The 19594-nt window shown below is 41.8% G+C and overlaps 1 protein-coding gene across 1 annotated transcript in view; it reads left to right on the plus strand.

Moving 5' to 3' along the window:
* The window catches only part of NCAPG2 (non-SMC condensin II complex subunit G2), a gene marked incomplete in the record, with an annotated part of 89488 nt that overhangs the window by 35544 nt on the left and 34350 nt on the right, over positions 1–19594 (plus strand). Inside the window, 5 exon segments of the mRNA XM_073629932.1 lie at positions 2114–2266; positions 5208–5430; positions 12975–13096; positions 14824–14997; positions 16718–16788. Coding sequence (XP_073486033.1) covers positions 2114–2266; positions 5208–5430; positions 12975–13096; positions 14824–14997; positions 16718–16788 — 743 coding nt within the window.

The raw sequence follows: 19594 nt of genomic DNA on the forward strand, positions 1-19594 counted from the left end.
GAACGCAAAGGAATTCTGGACTCCCCAAAATGTCTGAGTGTACAGTATATGTAAATTATCTAAAAACTAGTGCTGCACCTTCCCTTTAAATAAGCAATAAATATATATATTGTGGTGTCTGAAATAAAAAAAAAAAAAAAAAAAAAAGACATGAAATATTGTGAAATGCAAAAAAACAAAAAACTTGCACACACATTTATCGTAAAGTGCCAAATGAAAAAGTTGATATGTGATACACAACACAACAAATATAATGTCTTGGTCTGGAACCACCACCCAATGAAGATGATAATCCCTCAAAGTGGTATAGAGACAATGGAGAAAAGGGCAACTCCAACTTTCTAGCAGCGTAGGACAAGCAGGGCCCAGTCCTCATCCCACACACCTGACCAGCAGGACAAGACTTACTGTGACATGGTGGATCTCCAGTCTGGTGCTTTACTCAGGTGGATCTTTCCAAACACCTGGTCTTTGGTCCACACATTAGTTAGGTTTTACTAGCTAGATGTGTATGCCCACTTCAGTCCTAATGTTCTTCAGGTGAGCTCTAAAAACCCCTCTGTTCTTTTATGCTGCTTTTTGTGGATCTGTTGGTCATCCATTGCTGTGTTGTCCACATTTTGGACTGCTTTTGAACATCCTAAGGCTGCAGAACACTTTTCCTGCATCCTGTAATGTGCAATTCACAAAATAGATTTTTTTTTTTCAGCCATTCCAGAATATTCCTGAGCAACAGCTCCTCCTGTTGATAGATTTTGCCACCTGATGATACTTTCATTGAATTCCAAAGCGTTATTGGACAGTGGGTATGCCTGTGAAAGCACTGAGATTTCCCTTAAAAATGAAGTCCAAGGAAAATGGGACCTTCTCTGTGGGTTCTAGAGCACCTTGCCTTTTTGGGGAGAATTTGCTTTACTGTTTCCAAAATGTGTATCCGGTTTAAAACCGTCATAATTTCAAGATGAAAAAATAAGTATAATAGTTTTGTGTCAATTGTTTTATATCTATTTAAGGGTTCATTTACACCAGTCTCTGCATTCACTGTGCTTTCCTTAATGTGCATTTACATGCATTTTTAGTTTTTTACAGTTTGTGTTTGTTTTTTTTTTTTTTTTTTCATTTGTCAATTTTTAACTAAATTGCGTTTTAGATGCTTTCATGTGCCTTTGCATTGCGTTCGGTGCGTGAAAAATGCACAAAAATGCAGCATAATCGGTCTTCTGAAGAGCACCAGAAACATTTCTAAGGCCCTTTTCACACTGGGGCGGGAGGTGCATCGGCGGTAAAGCACCGCTATTATTAGCGGCGCTTTACCGTCGTTTTAGCGGCTGTATACGGCTGCTAGCGGGGCGGTTTTACCCCCCCCACTAGCGGCCGAGAAAGGGTTAAAAACCACCGCAAAGCGCCTTTGCAGAGGCTTTCACATTGGAGACAAAGCAGCGGCTGTTTCGGGTCGGTTTGCAGGCGGTATTAATACCTGTCCAATAACGCTTTGGAATTCAATGAAAGTATCATCAGGTGGCAAAATCTATCAACAGGAGGAGGTATTAATACCGCCTGCAAACCGCCCCAGTGTGAAAGGGGTCTTAAGCCAGGCAGTCTATTGTTAAAATCTTGGACTAAGCTGTAATGAGAGGGCAGTTATCCATACCAGTTTATTTTATCTGTACATGATTGGTAATTCAAAGTGAACAGTGCTCATTAAGGGTCTATGCACACTGGGCAATTTTTTTGGCAGAAAAAAAAAAAAGCGCATGTAAAGCGTTTTTGTACAGGCGTTTAGTGTTCTTTTTCGGCCAGAAAACTCCTCTCAAATGCAGTACTGAAAGGTTTTTTTTTTTTCTGCCTCTGATCGCTGAGCTTAAAATATGCCTCTGAACGTCCTAATGTACATGGACACCTAGGACAACATTGAGCTGCTTCCACAGGCAAAACTTCTGTAGAAGCAGCAATTTTTTAAGTCCAGTGTGCAAAATAAAGGGAACCTCCATTACAGGGTGATTCAATGGTTCTAGTTTTGGAGAGCAATATAAATGTAGGTAATTTTGAGTACAGGTCCACTTTAACATTTAACCTAAAAAGTTACTAATGTTCTTGAATTTTTTGTTTTTAGTGTCTGAAAATACTTCTGGATAACAAGTTTAGTCATCCACTGTTAGAGCAAATGTTGCCATCTTTGAAGTACAGTCTCCACGATAATTCAGAGAAGGTCAGAGTGGCTTTTGTTGATATGCTGTTGAAGATGAAGGCTGCCCGAGCTGCTAAGGTATATCATTATTTTGAAACTGACATACACAAATAATCCTATGTTTATCTAGCTTCAGACTGTATCCTTATTCCAGCAGGATTCACAAATGCTAGACGTAGAGAGACATTAAAGTGGTTGTAAACCCCATTCGTTAAATCTGACCTAGACACGTATATCTGTAGTGTTTTACTTATCTCCCTCCAAAGCTGTAAGTCCCTTGTCTTTCTGCTGCTCTGTTATCAGCAGAGTTCACTTCTGACAAGCTCTCTGACACAGGAGATGAAAGCAGCTGGAAATTTGAGTCGGAGGGAACTTTTAGGGAGATGAGCTGAGAGCTTGTCTATTCAGAATACAGCTCTGCAAGTTTCTTTGTTCCTCTGTGTGTGGGTGTGGGGTGTGCCTTTCCTCCAATCAGCTCTCACACGATCTGCACTTTCTAAAGAATGTAGAAAGCTGAAGACAGATATACATGTAAACCTTTTGTTTTATCTCTGTGTATTATCTGAGGCTGTTCACTTCACTGGGCATAGGAGAGGATTTACAACCACTTTAAATACCAAAATAAACAACATTTCAATGTTCAGCTTTTCTTTTGGAAGTGAAAAACCTAGGTTTTTCACTTTCTGGTTGAAAATGGTTAAGCTTCCCCCCCCCATTAAATGTGCTTTTTTATTTTGAGGTTATTGAATTTTTTACAGGAAAAAGTAAACAAACTAGAAGTTACATTTAAACCGTACCTTTTCCCTATGCCCTTTCCTCCCCCCACAAAACTGTCCATAACTGATGTATCCTTATTATAGGTAGAGGTATGCTCACATCCTTTCTTATAACACCTTTTATAGAAGGCTATTTACAACTTGCCTATGTTTAGAATTCAACAAAGATCATAACCTACAAGGTTACTTTGGTGATTCATCCATTTGCCACTGAAGTGCTAATTCAGTAACCTCATCCTACGTCTATGTCTCAGTTTTTGCATAGAACTGATCAATGACTATTGTTATGCATGACAATATTGAAAAGGGGTAACGCTTTATTATTTCCACCTGTGGTGAGACAGCTTTTACACTGCAATTGTTACATTCTGGATATTTGGTTCAGATAGTATGTCTGAACTAACCTCTGTCAAGTCAGGAGTCTGTGTAAAATAAAGGGTTTAGGCAGTATACCTGAGATTTCTAGCTATTTTGTACATCAGCCCATTGGAGCCGCAGGGACCAGTCTTGTCCTGGGAGGACAAGACTGTCCCCCCCTACAATCCCCCTAGACAAAAACAAGCAGTTAACCCTTGCAGTGTGGAAAAAAAATTATGCCTGGAGTTCAGCTTTAAATTTAGGTATGCTCCTATGCAGGTATATATGTTTTTTATCTGAATAAGCATATTAACTGAATCCCCCCCCCATAAATCATAGGTAGGTGTGGTTTTTGAGAGCAACTTTTGAATGATTTGTGTCTTTACAAAAACCTTTTGTTTAAAGGTTCACTATTCGTTACTGTTCACTATTCGTTACTGTGGCTGACAGCTTGTAGTTCTCAATGAACTACTAGGGTGCTGGTGAGCGTACTTGTAGTTCATTGAGCTTCCAGTACTTCAGTAGCTGCCTGCCCATACAGTCTGCAGGATCCTGATACTGCACCCGCAAACTGCTGATCACAGGTGAAATGCTTTATTACAGGCTCCCAAGAAAAGAAAAATAAGCACACTTTTTTTTTCTTAACATCTGATATTTACACACATTTTCATAGTGATTGTGCTTCCAGCTTAGTCATTATATGGCTGTAGTAAAAAGAATAAAGTTAGACCATCCTATTTTTATTTGTTTACATTAGAGAAGAGAATATAATCGGATCAGAAAGCATACAGCAATAGGTAAGAAGTAAAGCTAGAAAAGGTTTCAAATGTTAAATTTTTATATTGTGTGACCCTAGATGATGAAGAATAACACAAAACACATTTTTTCAAAATAAAAATCTGTAAATAACGATACTAAATAATATTTTTACAGAAAACTGCTAATACTAGTTCTTATTATGAAAATCTTAATGTCGCCTCAAAGAGGTTCAGCATAAAAGAGTTCAGCTCTTTTGGCTTATTTATCAATAGAGGCACTCATTGATTGTTGGCCCTCAGTTCATTAGCTTCCATCAAAGAAATGTTTGGACCCTTATGTGAAACAGCTTAGTTGAGATGAAAGGATAAGGGGCGCTATTTGGAGCACTAAAAAGTATCCATGGCAGCTCTCACACTAACAAGTAGCCCTTTGCACCACTGCTACAGACTGAGCAGCACTCCCACACCCTGCATCACACAAGTAAGTAGAAACCGGTCATCTTTCTTCTGAAAATCATCTTGTACTGAATATTCATTAGAACTTGTCCTCAATTCCCTGCAGAGCTTTTGGTTGTGTTGCTTTTGTTATAAAAGGCCTATTCACTTTAAAACACTAGTATTGCAGATTCTGTGAATCACGATCATCGGTAATATAAAGAACAACTGCAAACTGGTTCATTGAAGTTACTAATGATTTACATTGAATGGGATTGCATCCTAAACACAACACAGTATGCAGTTTGCCTCCCTAGGGCACACTAAAAAACAGTCCTTGGAAGGATACTTTTATCTTGGCATCAGCTTTTTCTGAACAGGTATACTTTCACCTGCTGTCTTCCCAGGCTAGCTCAGAAGGGTAGCTTCAAACACAAACATTGTCCTGCTTTTTGTTTTGTTTTTTTGGGGGGAATTTGCATAACCCACACACTGCCTGTACTGTAAGTGTTGGGCTGAATTACTCCTTGGGATCCACTTGCGCACTTTGTTTCGTTTACAGTAATATGGCAGGAGGCATCACCTAATTTTAAGAAGTATTCTGCATCTTTTTTGAGAGCTTAGCTTTGTATTGCTCAGAAAGATCCAAAAGTTTTGCGTTTTTAAATATACTGTTCTTGCTGTCTTTCCCAGTTCTGGAAGATTTGCCCTATGGAAAACCTGCTGGCCCAACTTGAGGTCGATTCCCGGCCTGTATGTCGACGCATTGTCAATCTGCTGTTTAACTCTTTCTTTCCTGTCAATGAGCCAGAGGAAGTCTGGTGTGAGCGGTGTGTAGCGCTTATACAAATGAACCCAGGGGCTACCCGGAAGTTTTATCAGTATGCCTATGAACACACTGCCCCCACTAATATTGGTAAGTATGAGGCGCTCTAATGTTTTAGTGTGTGTTTGTGTATAGATATATATTCTGTATCTCTCTCTCAAAATTATAAATGCAACACTTTTGTGTTAGCCTTGATTTATTATGAGCTGATCTCAAAGATCTATGACTTTTTCTATGTACACAAAAGGACTATTTCTCTCAAATATTGTTCACAAATCTGTGTTAGTGAGCAACTCTCCTTTGCCGAGATCCATTCACCTCTCAGGTGTGGCATATCAAGATGTGGATTAGACAGCATGATTATTGCACAGGTGTGCCTTAGGATGGCCACAATAAAAGGCCACTCTACAGTAAAAAGTTTATCACACTGCACAATGCCACAGATGTTGCAAGTTTTGAGGGAGCGTGCAGTTGGCATCCTGACTGCAGGAATGTCCATCAGAGCTGTTGCCCTTGAATTGAATGTTCATTTCTCTTCCATAAGCAGTCTCCAAATGCGTTTCAGAGAATTTGGCAGTGAAGTATGCACATTTAATACTTGGTTGGGGCTCCTTTTGCATAAATTATTGCATCCATATGGCATACAGGCGATCAGCCTGTGGTGCTGCTGAGGCAGGGTTCGACAAACCCCGGGCGCCAGGTCGCATTTGCGACCAGAATTAGCGACCTGGCGCCTGGGGCGGCACAGCTGGGGGGTATCCTGCCTTTGTGCGGACTCCGAACCCCCCCCCGTGCGATCGCGTCGGGCCGCGCGGCCGGTAATTGAGGCCCCGGCTTTGCGGCCTTCTTCGGTCCTTCTGGATTCCTTCTGGAATCTGGCGCCATCTTGTGGTGGCCGTTGGTATTACAACCAACATTGCTAATGCAATGTCAATGCAATGCTAATGGAGAAACCTGCCTGTTCTCACTGCCCGCCCATCTCCTTCTCAAAGTAGAGAAGAGAAGGAAGTGTTTGCGGACTTCATCTGGCGCCTTTTGCCTCATGGTGAGTGTGGGGATAGCCTTTTTTTTTTTTTTGTAATATTTTATTTATTTATTTTATTTTTTTAAGTAAAAACCATTCATTTTAATTTTAGGAAAAAAATAAATGAACATATTATTTGTCATCTCCCTGCTTGGCCCCTTTCACACGGGCTGTCTGATCAAGTTCGCCTGTCAGTTTTTCAGGTGGACTTGATTGGACCTCTAGAGCCCTTTTACACGCGGGGGGGGGGGGGGTCGGCGGTAAAGCGGTGCTATTTTTTAGCGCCATTTTACCTTCGTTTTAGCGGCGCTGTTCGGCCGCTAGCAGGGTGGTTTTGACCCCCCGCTAGCACCCGAAAAGGTGTTAAATACACCCGCAAAATGTTGCCGGAGCGGCGTTTTTGCCGGCGGTATCGCAGTGTTGCCCCATTGATTTCAATGGGGAGCAGCGGTGGAGAAGCGGAGAGTTTACCGCTCCAAAGAAGCTGCTGGCAGGACTTTTTCTGATGCCCTGCCAGCGCACCGCTCCAGTGTGAATAGAGACGCTTTTTTCAGATGCTATACAGGCGCTATTTTTAGCGCTGTAGCGCCTGAAATGCTGGCAGTGTGAAAGAGGTCTTAGCAGGGATATGGCGGTCTTGTGTCCCTGCAATAAAAGCAGTCACATTCCTTAGTTAAGGCACCACATAGTCAAACACACTACTACTACTACTAGGAACATAGTTAACCCTTTGATTGCCCTTGGTGTTAACCCCTTCCTACCCAGTGCCATTATTACAGTGACAGTGTATATTATCATCACTGATTACTGTATTAGTGTCACTTGAGATGACAGTAGCAGTTAGTTCCGACCCAGTGTCAGACTGTATGGCGCACTCACAGTCCCGCTCTAAGTTGCTGATCGCCACAATTACTAGTAATAAAAAAGAAAAGAAAAACTCCAGTATATATACACCATAATCTGTAAACCAACTTTCACACAAACCTAATAATAATATATACCTATTGTGATTTTTTTTTTAACCAAAGACATGTAGCAGAATGTGTTTTGGCCAACATTTATTGGATATGTTTTATTGCAAAAAGTAAAAATATTGTTTTTTGCTTTCAACATTTGGGGTCTTGTGCAAAATATAAAAAGCTCTATCTCTGGTAAATTATATAAATTTCATTTCTGTACAGTGTTGCATGGCGCAATTGTCAGTCAAAGTAGCGCAGTGTCGAAGAGCAAAAAATGGCCTAGTCATAAAGGGGGTAAAACCTTCTGGAGGACAAGTGGCTAAAAGTTCTTACGGATCATAACTGTGTGTAAACTAGGGGTGCAACGGATCAAAAAACTCACGGTTCGGATCATTCTTTGGATCAGGAGTCACGGTTCGGATCATTTTCGGATCAACAAAAAAAAAAATCTCCTCCACTGTAATATCCACAATCTTTCTATTGGCAGAGTATTGGCGGGTATATTGGCAGAGTATTGGCAGAGTATGGCAGACTATTGGCAGGGTATTGGCAGGGCATGGCAGAGTATTGGCAGGGCATGGCAGAGTATTGTCAGGGCATTGCAGAGTATTGGCACTGCTGCCATCCGATCTCTCCCCTCCACTGTACAGATCAGTACACAGAGGGGAGAGAGAGGAACCGGCTTCATGACATGACGCCGGTTTGTTACAAGTGATCGCTCCATTGTTCGACGGAGCGATCACGTGCTAAACGGCCGCCGGGTGTACCAAGATGGCCGCCGCTCCGGAGCTAGGCCAAAGCCGCGGCCTTTCCTATGGCCGAGGCCACAGAGAGCTCCGCGGATCGCGGGTGTCCCGTACGGATCAACCTCCGCGGATCGGATCACGGATTGATGACGATCCGTTGCACCCCTAGTGTAAACCTGTGTTGTGCATCTGTAAAGATACACATCAGGGCTACATAAGAGAAGGGGTGCTTTGCTTTTAAAGAAAAAAATATATGTTAAAAATTAAAATTTTGGAGACTATGCCATTAAGTAATAATGTGTACAAAAACATCTTTGTTTGGGAATTCAGAAAAAATGAAACGTGCCGCAAAAGCTGTGACACCAGAAGATGCCAAGCAACTGCGGATGACAAATTTCTTTGCGAAGACTTCTTGTTCAGAAAGTGCAGTGCAACATGTTACTGCAGAATCACATAGCACAAGAGAAGAACAACCAGCAGAGAAGTCCCCTTCAACAAGTCACCCTCAAAATGAAGGAAGAAGGAAGTTTAAACAAGATTGGTGCAAGGAACTCACATGGCTTAAATTTGACCATAATACAGGCATAGCCATATGTGAGATTTGTGCCTCCTTCCCTGGCATTGCTGACCACACATCCAAGATTGTGAAAGGGTTTTCAGGACCATTTAAACTGGAGACCTTCAAAAAACATGGAAAGTCACTCCAGCATGACAAATGTATAAAAGCCAAACAGGCCCTGTTGGCTCCAGAAGCTACGCCATTGGCTGCATGCGTTAAGAAAATGGACCAAGGGATGTTCAACCACATGAAAGTTCTATTTAATGTGGCCTATTATATTGCAAAAAACAACAAGCCATATACAGACTTTAAAGGTTTGTTAGAGCTGACAGGGAAACTAGGGGTTGCTGTGAGAGAGGAGTATGCAAACGACAAGAGATGCAAGGAATTCATCTCGCATATTGCAACTGTAATCCGGAAAGAACTCATCTGCGAGCTAAAGGAGGCCAAATATGTTAGTTTAATGCTAGATGGATCAACTGACAAAGGAGGAGTAGAAGAATTAATATTGTATGTCAGATACATCAAGAACAATAGGATCAAAGAAGTATTTCTATCAGTCCTACCTCTTGAAATTTCAACTGCAGATGGGTACTTAGAAACCATCACTAAAGAGTTGAAGACACATGGTCTTTTAGACTGGCTTTTTTCAAACCAGCTGATTGGAATTGGTACAGATGGTGCTGCAAGCATGATTGGAGCTGAAAATGGACTGGTACAGAAAGTACGTCAAAATCTCAGCCATGTAATTGGCATTCACTGTGTTGCACACAGATTAAATTTAAGTGTATTAAGCTCTGTGAAAGAGGGAAAATGCATTGATGACCTCGACTCTGTTTTAAAGAAGCTGTACCAATTTTACCAGCATTCACCCAAGAGAATGCGACAGCTAAAGCAGGTAGCTGAAAGTTTTCATGAAAAAATCCAGAAATTTCAGTACTTGCATAATGTAAGATGGGTGTCAAGCAAAGTCAGTGCTCTCTCTGCACTTGTCAAAGATTGGAAATGTGTGACAGTCCACCTTGAAAGTGTTGCTGCAGAAAAAGACAGTGCTTCTGCAGTTGCACATGGTTTGTTGAAAAAACTAACCGATTTTAAATTTGTTCACATGCTCCATTTTCTGCTTGACTATCTAGAAATTATTAAGAACCTCTCTCTTTTATTTCAAAGAGAAGAGCTTTTCTTAAGCACAATTGAGTTGCATGTGAAAAACACAATTTCTTCTTTAAAATCAATCAAAGATGTGCCAAAACAATATGAGGAGAGATTTCTAACTGGAACATCACTCAAAGGACAGTATCAAGATGTACAGTTGCATGGACTCAGCAATACTGCAACTTCTTTGATCCAAAATGAAAAGGACAAATTGATTCAGTATGGTGTAAAATACCTAGAAGAGCGATTTCTCATTCAAAGGAATATTGAACGTTCCACTGCAGTGTTTGATACCTTTGCCTGGCCATCGGGAAAAGCACTACAGGACTATGGTGTTGATGACATTACAACATTGGCTCGACATTTCCAGAAACAGCTCTCAATGCCTGAAATGCATGATAAATGCATGCATGCAATCCACAATGAGTGGTATGAATTTAAAGTTCTTGGAAAAGGAAAGAAACTGTGTGAACTTCTGGATTTGGCACTTTCCAACACAGACAGATTTCCAGTTTTGGGAAACTTGTTGTCTATCGTGTCTGTTTTGCCTGTTTCAACCGCATGTTGTGAAAGAGGATTCAGCTTGATGAACTTTGTAAAAAATAAGTTCAGATCTTTAATGCAGCAAGAAAGTTTAGGTGATTTGTTGATGACCAACATGAATGGACCATCAGTGAAGGATTTTGATCCTGCAAAGGCTGTTGACCATTGGTACTTCAATTGCAAAAGTACAAGGCATATTCATGGCCACAAAAAGCCAAGTGAAAATAAATGACATTGCATTATAAACACTTGGTGTCACATCAGAATATATTCATTACCTACACAAGTTAAATGCCTATATATAATGTTTGGTTCTAGTTGTCTTTCTGTGTAAATTTTAAGATTGGTTAACTTTCATATTGAAAATAAAGCTTTGTCGGTCATTAAAAAAAACCTGGCTCCTAACTTTTTTACCTGGCTCCTAGATTCCAAGCAAATTTGTCAAGCCCTGTGCTGAGGTGTTATGGAAGCCCAGGTTGCTTTGATAAGTGGCCTTCAGCTTGTCTGCATTGTTGGGTCTGGTGTGTCTCATTTTCCTCTTAACAACACCCCACAGATTCTCTGGGGTTTAGGTCAGGCGAGTTTGCTGGTCAATCAAGCACAGGAATACCATGATCATCAAACCAGGTATTGGTATTTTTGGCAGTGTGGGCAGGTGCCAAGTCCTGCTGGAAAATGAAATCCGCATCTCCTCCATGAAGCTGGTCAGCAGAGGGAAGCATGAAGTGCTCTAGAATTTCCTGGTAGAGGGCTGCGCTGGCTTTGGACTAGATTAAACACAGTGAAATACCAGAAGATGACATGGCTCCCCAAATTATCACGGACTGTGGAAAATGTAGCATTTAATTTGGTAATTAGAGTTTGGAGAAAGAGTGGAGAGGCACAGAATCCAAGTTGCATGAGGTCCAGTGTTAAGTTTACACAGTCAGTAAAGATTTAGGGAGCCATGTCATCTGCTGTTGTTGGTCCACTGTGTTTTATTAAGTCCAAAGTCAGCGCAGCTCTCTTCTAGAGAGTCTTCCTCCATCCTGCCCCCACCCCTCCCCCTGTTGTCATAATCTCCTGGTTAATGCAACTAAGGAACTGTCGCAGGCTCTCCAAGCAACCTCAACTATGCCTGGCTTTTATGTCCAGCTCTTCCATTCATAGAAGCCGTAGTACAGCTTTTATGAATAGAACACCATTTATGAATAGGGGGGTGGGGGGTGGGGGCTCATGCTCTCATCCTCCATCCTTGGATCTAGTTTCATTCATAGAAGCTGAAAAAGTGTGTATAGTTAAGCTATCTTGAGGGGAGCCTCTGACATCCCATTAGTTGTATTATCCCCACTGCAGGGGGGGGTGGTCAGGACAGAGGAAGATTTTTACTAACAGAAGAGGAATTGTCATAAAAGGACATATCCTATTGACTGTATATTATGTCCCTTGTTATTTTTCTGTTTTTGGCTGCGCCTGGGCTTTAATCTCTGGGTGTTACAATGTGTCAAACGCACCTTAAAGATACACAATGCATGCACATCTCTGGAGCATATGGTAATGTCGTTCTCATTGATGTATATCCCATAAATTAAACAGGAATAGAAAATTTGAATCTTTAATAGCGCACCTGTAACATAATAAAATATGTACTGTATATTAAGTTACGAAAGGACATCAAAATCAACATTTAACACTTTTGGTCAAAGCTGTATTAAGCTCAAAACCAAAAATGTAATATTGCAGCTTACCAGTCTTTAGATGTGGTGACTGTATTAGTGTTTTGTGTGTTTTACATTGCAAAAAAAAATATTTGAAGAGTGAAGCTTTTATCCCAGAAAATTCTCTGCGGGCATGATCAGCATTTGACTTTACACTCTTTGATTTAAGGCTTTTGTACAAAGTGTCTTGCAACGTTTTTGCTGCGCACTCCCAATGACTCTATGGGAACTGAAGATTTGTTCTTTTAACACTTCAAAAACTCCCTTTTGAACCCATTAAATATATACTCTTTTGCACTCGCACTAACAAGTTTGCATTTCTTGTTGCCATTGCTTCTGCATGATAGGTGTATGAGGTGCTCGTGGCTTCCTTCTGTTAAGAACCTGTGTGTGTTCTTTTCTTTTTTTTTTTTTTTTCCTCCAACCTGACTAAGAAACAATGTGGTGTTGAGGCATTAGAGACTCCTTCCTAAGGTAGTTTCTGCCCTCTATTTCAACCAGGAATATATGTTCTGTCCTTTAACCGGCTCCAGTTGATCAGAATGAGCTTTCCCTTTTTTTTTTTTTTTTGCCAGGATGTAATTCATTGTGTGTGTGTGTGTGTGTGTGTGTGTGTGTGTGTGTGTGCGTTTACCTAGCAGTCGCTGCTTCCATTAGACTGTCATCCCAGATGGTCCCTGTAAAGGGGAAACCAGCTTCTCATTCTACCATTTCTCTGTCGCTCTGTCAGTTTGCTGAGCTGCAGGCAGTCCCCACTTCTGTCATTCTTTGTGGGCCTGTTCTGTTTTGTTGCTGTTGCCCACCTCTTGGATGCTCTACTTTTGGATGTCCTGCCAGTCATTAAATTCCTGTGTCCCCCAAGACAGAACCCATTCCTTCACACTCTTGGTAGGGGGGTAAACCGGGTTAACCACGGTGTTGTTTTTTTAACATTGAATGTTACACCTACAGCTAAACTGATGCTCACTCTACGGCGCTGTCTGAATGCCTGTCTTCAGAGGACAGTTCGCAGTGAAAATGAGGAGAATGAAGACGACATTGAAAATGAAGAGAATGACAAGAAGAATAAAAGTGTAAGTAGGATTCCTCTAAACGGATACCATCACCAAGCAAATATTTTTTTCGAAACTTTCTTCCACTTGATAATTGGCTAACTTTATACATTTATTGCCATTCCAACAAACTCAAAGCATGCTTAATGGAACCAATGGCAGTTTAGACTGGATTATTTTATCACACTGCTTTCCAAATGTATCAGATATATGTACCACTTTCAGAATCTGTGTAGAGCAGTTGTAAGCACAACCTGAAGGTTAGTGTTGCCATGCATACAGTATCATCAATCTATACTTGTTTAACATTGCTTGAGCTGTGCTTGAGGTCACTGGTCAGTATTCATTCAGAAATGTACACTTTCGCTATTCTTTGAGAGATTTTTCAGTTGCAATTTTTTTTTTTTTTTTTTTACTTCCTCCCTTGTACCCACAATTTGGAGAGTGCCAGTGTCCTGTAAGTATACTGTCCTTTTCTCAGCTTCTTAAAAGCCATGCTCCTTTTACTGCCAGGCCTCCCACCTGGTGACTGAAATTAGAATGAGCAAAGTCTCCTACAGTCCTTTAATGGACTACTTTCTCAAATAATATTGTATATTCCTATGCTGATGGCTGTATGCAGCGTTTTTTTTTTCTTCACTTATAATTTAAATGTGGAGAAGAAAATAAAGGTAATTTGGGGGGGGGGGGGGGGGGGGGGGTTCTGCCTTTAGTTATACTTTAAATGTGGAGAAGAAAATAAAGGTAACTAAAGGCAGAAACCCCCCCCCCCCCCCTCCTTTTTTTTTTTTTTTTTTATTTTAGTTTCGGATAGAATGGAGATGTATTCAAACACTTGTCGGCTTTATTGCGGTCTGTGTTCCCTTTAGGGGAGATTCATCCACTCTATTTGCTCTGTTTAATATTATTGAAAGTTAAAGTAAATCCCACGCTTTAGGTTTTCCCCATCAAAGTAATAGAGGGGAAATCTTCCAATAGGTATACTAGTTCTGGTGACCTAGGGGCCCCCAAAAGATGCCATTTGCAGAGATTTCCTCTCACTTCCTGGTTGGCTATGGGGCAGGATGTAAAGGGAAATCCCTGCAATGGGAGATAACCCATTATAACCCTACACTACCTGTATGCTTACAGTAATCGCCTTTTTCTTCTCATGGCCTAAGACTCCTTTTACACGGGTTTGTCCGTTTGACGGACTCCGCTTCTTCAGCAGGGGATCGATCCACTGATACCTGCTGAGCAGGCGGATGGGAGGCCCGTCTCCGCTCACTGTGGTCCTTTATAGGGAGATCGGATGAAAACGGGCCACTTGTCTGTTTTTATCTGATCCACCAGACGGGTGGAAAAATAGGGTCACCATCCATCTGGATTTATTAGATCGGATAGCAGCGGGTGTCAGTAGACATGTCGCCGCTGACATCCGCTACCCCATAGGGGTGAATGGAGTGTCCGATCAGGTCCACCTGAAAATTTGACAGGTGGACCTGATTGGAAAGCCCATGTGAAAGGGCCCTAAAGGAAATTCTTGACACCAGAAAAGAAATTCGAAGGGGGCTATCATGGCTCCCTCTATAGATAAAATCGAGAAAGTGTGGTGGTTGCAAGATCCCCAGGTAAAAAATAAAGGGAAAAAGATGTAGGGATTGCATTAGCTTCATTTTTTTGGTATCATAGTACCAAAATGAATATGAAATTTCCCGGCGTCCATAGCTGCTCTTGGAATAATGGGAGCTTGTACTGCTTGATTCTAGGTCCTGGAAAATGTGCTGTCCAAAGAAGATGCAACATCTATGGCTAGTTTACTGGAGATTATTGTAATTTTGTGGAGAAGTATCAGAAAAGCTCTGGATCAAAATGAGGAGGCTAAAAACTACACCATCAGCAAATTTGCCTCTGTTTTGCCAGAGTATTTCAGAGTATTTAAGGTAAGGATGAAAAAAATGTCAAGATTACTCTTGATTTGAACTAAATTAAAGCACCACACCTGGTTCAGTATTACTTTTTCTTATGTCTATTAGTGTTTGGCTGGGTGTCAGTGTTTGTAGTAATGTTTGCTATGCACTAGCTGCTAATTATTTTTTGTGTACCATAGATGCATATACATGGAATTCCATAAATGCTTTTGTAAGGGAATCTCTTCCTACACTGCGCTTGAGTGCTTCCATCATGTACCACTTCCTCCAGTCTGAATATAGATATTAAATATTATTGCCACAAATTACAACCAAGAACTAGGCAGGACTCGTTTGGCTGCAAAGCTGGAATATGAACTGTTTATTTGAACAAAGGCACACAGATATACACTCAGAGGACAATCCCCCCTTCTTTGCATAATGAAACAGGGCGGGGTAGACTTTATCGCCGCCAGTAGCATGACACAGGTTTATTCAAACTTCTCATCAGTAGACTCTTTGGGAGGGGCTGCTGGAGAAATCCCTCTCTCTCTCCCCCCTCTTGCCTCTCACAGCCAATCCACAGAGACCTAGACATATACATCCCATAATAGGTTGCTCCCAAGACAGACACAAACAATAGAACAATGGGATACAGGCACCTAACAAACACATAGCAACCCCCACCCCACCTCAAACCGTCTAGCAATGGTCTCTGACAAAAGGGGGACTTTATCTTCATATAGTCTTTCGATCAGACTGGGATTCTTGGTCACCCAGAAGCAGGGTTACTTACACATAGGAGGGGCTGGGAGAGCTGGACAATGAGTTTCCAGAGCTCTCCAAGAGAAGCTGGGTTCCACAAGCCCCCCTGCCCAAAGTGGCGGACTTCCACCCAAAACAGATCTTTTGGTTTAGTGCTGTAGGTTGCATGTTGAATCACATGCTGGATTCTTTAACGATAAGGCCCCTTTCACACAGGTGGACCGATTTGGGTCCGCCTTTTTTTTTAGGCAAACCCGATCAGACCCTCAATAGAGTGGCGGATGTCAACAGACGTGTCCATTGTCACCCACTGACCTCTGATCAGATTCTGTCCACTAAAAACAGACGTCTGGCGGATCTGATTGGATGTCAGTTGGATGGAAGCGATCAGGTAGTCCATTTCCATCTGACTGGCCCATAGAGAACAACGGGCTGTGTCCGTGTCTACTCTGCATAAGCGGAGCATAAACAGACCTGTCATCCACCTGCTCAGCGGGGATCAGCTGACAGATTCTTCGCTAAGCAGGCGGATCTGCTGCCGTAGTGCACTGCAGGACCAGAAGTCCAATGTGGCCTGCAAATAACTTATTATAAGTACTGCAGTTACTAGTTTTTAGAACAGTGTAGTGAAGGTGGGTGGGGTCTTTGTTGGAATGGTTTGTAGTTCTGTTAAAATAGTGTAATTATTACCCTACCGTACCACAGTCCTATACACACACTGGAATATGATAGGACACTAAAAGAGCAGCCAAGTACAGATAAAAATCTCTGCTTTGGGATTAAAACCGGGTTCAGTGTTGGCAAGGCAGTGGTAAAAATATGTTTTTGTTTTTTGAAAACCTTACTGAATCCAGGAAACAACATTTATGCTCATGATCCAATGTTCTTAGATCAGCTTCCATATTTTGTGTGATTTTGTTCTTATAACATAGTTTTCTTGTGGAACCTTCATATAGTCAGCTGTGTATCTATATAATCCCACCTGCAGGAGGATCGATGTACTGTACCATTAGTAATCTTGGCTTCCTTCATGCACCCATCAGCCATCCCGACATTCAGGTAGGCGTCTCTCTTTTATTCTCGGCTGCCATCATTCTAATGAAAATGGTGCAGGAAGTCACGATGGTAAAATCTTAAAATTTTTTTGTATAGCATTTCATTTTTTTGTTTGTCTGCAAAAGCTTTTAAAATCTGTTTTTATTGAAAGGTATAATCAGATTTTGTTTGAAGTTGGTATGGCTGTGTAATGTTCAGTACTGAATTCTCACATAATCACAGTATGCTGGGTATTTGTATATTCACCATGGCAAAAGTAAAATTGATCATTTTGATACGTTGCCTTTCTCAAACCTGTCATAAAGGAACGTGAGTTTTATAGAACTCAATACGATCAATTTCGTATTTTTAGCAAAATGCAATATGCCGTAAAAAAGGCAATCAAAGAAAAAAAATGACACCACATTGGAGGGGAAAACCCCAAACATATAGTCGTAGGCAAACAAGACATAATGAGAGAGAGAGTGAAATCCGTACTTGTACAAATGAACAGGTTTCCCCTGTAGCAAAAAAATCTTCCAAGTGGGAAAGCATTCCATTCTATAGATGATTGGTTGCAGGGAACACATAGCCAGTCGAGGTGAGGGGCCTATGCTGTCTCTAGGTAGCCATGCTCCCTTGCAGTGGGACTGCAGCTGAACTGCATGGGTTAAATGCCCATTTGTGTCTAAGGAATATGAAAAGGCACTTATATATATATATATATATATATATATATATATATATATATATATATATATATATATATATATATTATATTAATCTCAGGCTCTTCCATGCTGCTACTCTGGTCCCAGTAGCCTCCTTTCCCCTGCACTTCAGTGGTTGGATGCCCTCTGATGTCATCAACGCAGATACAGGCCCCATAACCTTACATTAGACGGGAGCGCACTTAGGGAACAGTCCACTGCTGAAGAGTTGGCCTTTATTGATTCACAAGTCAACTAATGCACTTTGGGAGCCCTTCATAAGAACTTGGTAATCTTTGCAAGTGTTTAAATTGATTCAGGGTAGCAGATGTCAGAGAAATTGTAAGCTTACTGCCTGCAAAAGAATTGGATGAGACAGAAATATGCCAGTGAAACAGCTGCAAGACCTCCCCACACAAATATAGGCATTCACTGTGTGTGCAGAAAACAGCACAGTGAGTAAATTTAATAATTGTTTTTACACTTGGCCTCCTTGTAATACATAAAATTTTGCGCGTTTCACATGGCTTCAGTTTGTATGAGAGCAGTATGAACAGCAAGCTTTGACAAAGCATTTGCAGAGCTTTCAGCAAGCTTTGTTGAAGCATATAAAGTACCATTTAACTCCAGTTTGTAAATTTTGAACACAAATCCTAATTTAAAAGTTGATTGTCATTTTAAACAAGCTGTTAGCCTTCAGCAGGCTTTCAGCAAGCTTCAAAAAGTTCTGAAGCCTGCTAACAGCTCATTTTGCGGTGGTAATCAACACTCCCTTAGTATTTGTGTTCATTATTTTCAGACTGGAGCTGAATGGTACTTTAAAAACTTCATAGCTTGATGGAAGATCTGGAAATGCTTTGTAACAGCTTGCTGTTCACACTATTCTACAAGCTGAAGTCTGTGTGACAACAATTAATTTCCATTGACAAGAATGCAAATCGCCACTTTAAATAGATTGTCTAGTTCCAACCTTCAATCCCTTCACTGCCAGGTCTGTACACCGTACGGACCTACAGAACTACCTGCAGGTGGCGAACGCCGTACGGACCTACACTGCTCCTCTGTTAAAAGCTCATGGTCACTTCAGTGACTATTAACTTATATCAGAAATGTTCAGCAGACTCTGCTGAACAAAACAATAGGTCTGATTAACGGCTGCTTCCTCCCCTCCTGCACTACCCACACTGTCCTCTGCCTATTACATCTATCCCCCCAGCATCAGCTTAACCCACCAGCACAGATCTTCGTGGATCCGTTGCAATTGCCGGCTCCCTCCGCTGTCGCTCCTGCTGGGAATTGCACAGTTGAACTTCTTTTTAGCAGCTGTTGCTACCTGGGAGATCGAGTGCAGTGTGTCAGGATGGAGAGCTGGGGGGGGGGGGGCTGGTAAACGTGTGTTTACCAGCCCCCTTCCTTTCCAAGGTGAACGTGGCGAGCGTTCGGTACCGATCGCTCCTATATTCTGCTGTTACGTGGCTGGCATAGTAAACATTGTTTACTATGCCACCGTTAATGAATGAGAGCTGCTATTCAGAGGCTTCCGTCCAAGAATCGCAGCTGAGCCTGCAGAGAAAGGGACTTAACTTTTCCCCTTTCACACAGGCACCTCCATGGGACAGAATCCACTTGTTCAGCGGGGGATCGGTCTGCTAATCCCCCGCGGATGACAGTTCCCACTCTCCTCTATGGGGAGATCGGGTGAAAACGGACCGCCTGTCCATTTTCATCCGATCCATCAGACAAATGGGACCACCATCCATCTGTTTTTTTGCAGGCAGAATCAGATAGCGGCGAATGTCAGCGAACATGTCCCCGCTGACATCCGCCACTCCATAGGGGAGACTGGAGTGTCTGATCAGGTCCGCCTGAAAAACTGACAGGTGGACCTGATCGGACAGCCTGTGTGAAAGGGCCCCTCAGGGTAAATTTAGACATGTGTCTAAATCGCCCTTGCCTCTGAAGCCCGAGGCTACTGGCAGGTGGTGAGGAAGCGATGCGATGCCTCCTCGCCACCTGTTTTAACCCCCAACTGTAAGTCTAAACAAAGCCTAAGGCCTTGTTCATGCAGGGCATACCACTAGAGGGGCGTGTTTAGCTGCAGAGGGAATGCAAACAGGTGT

The sequence above is a fragment of the Aquarana catesbeiana genome, linkage group LG05 (genome assembly GCF_042186555.1).
Source record: "Aquarana catesbeiana isolate 2022-GZ linkage group LG05, ASM4218655v1, whole genome shotgun sequence".
Classification (NCBI taxonomy): domain Eukaryota; kingdom Metazoa; phylum Chordata; class Amphibia; order Anura; family Ranidae; genus Aquarana; species Aquarana catesbeiana.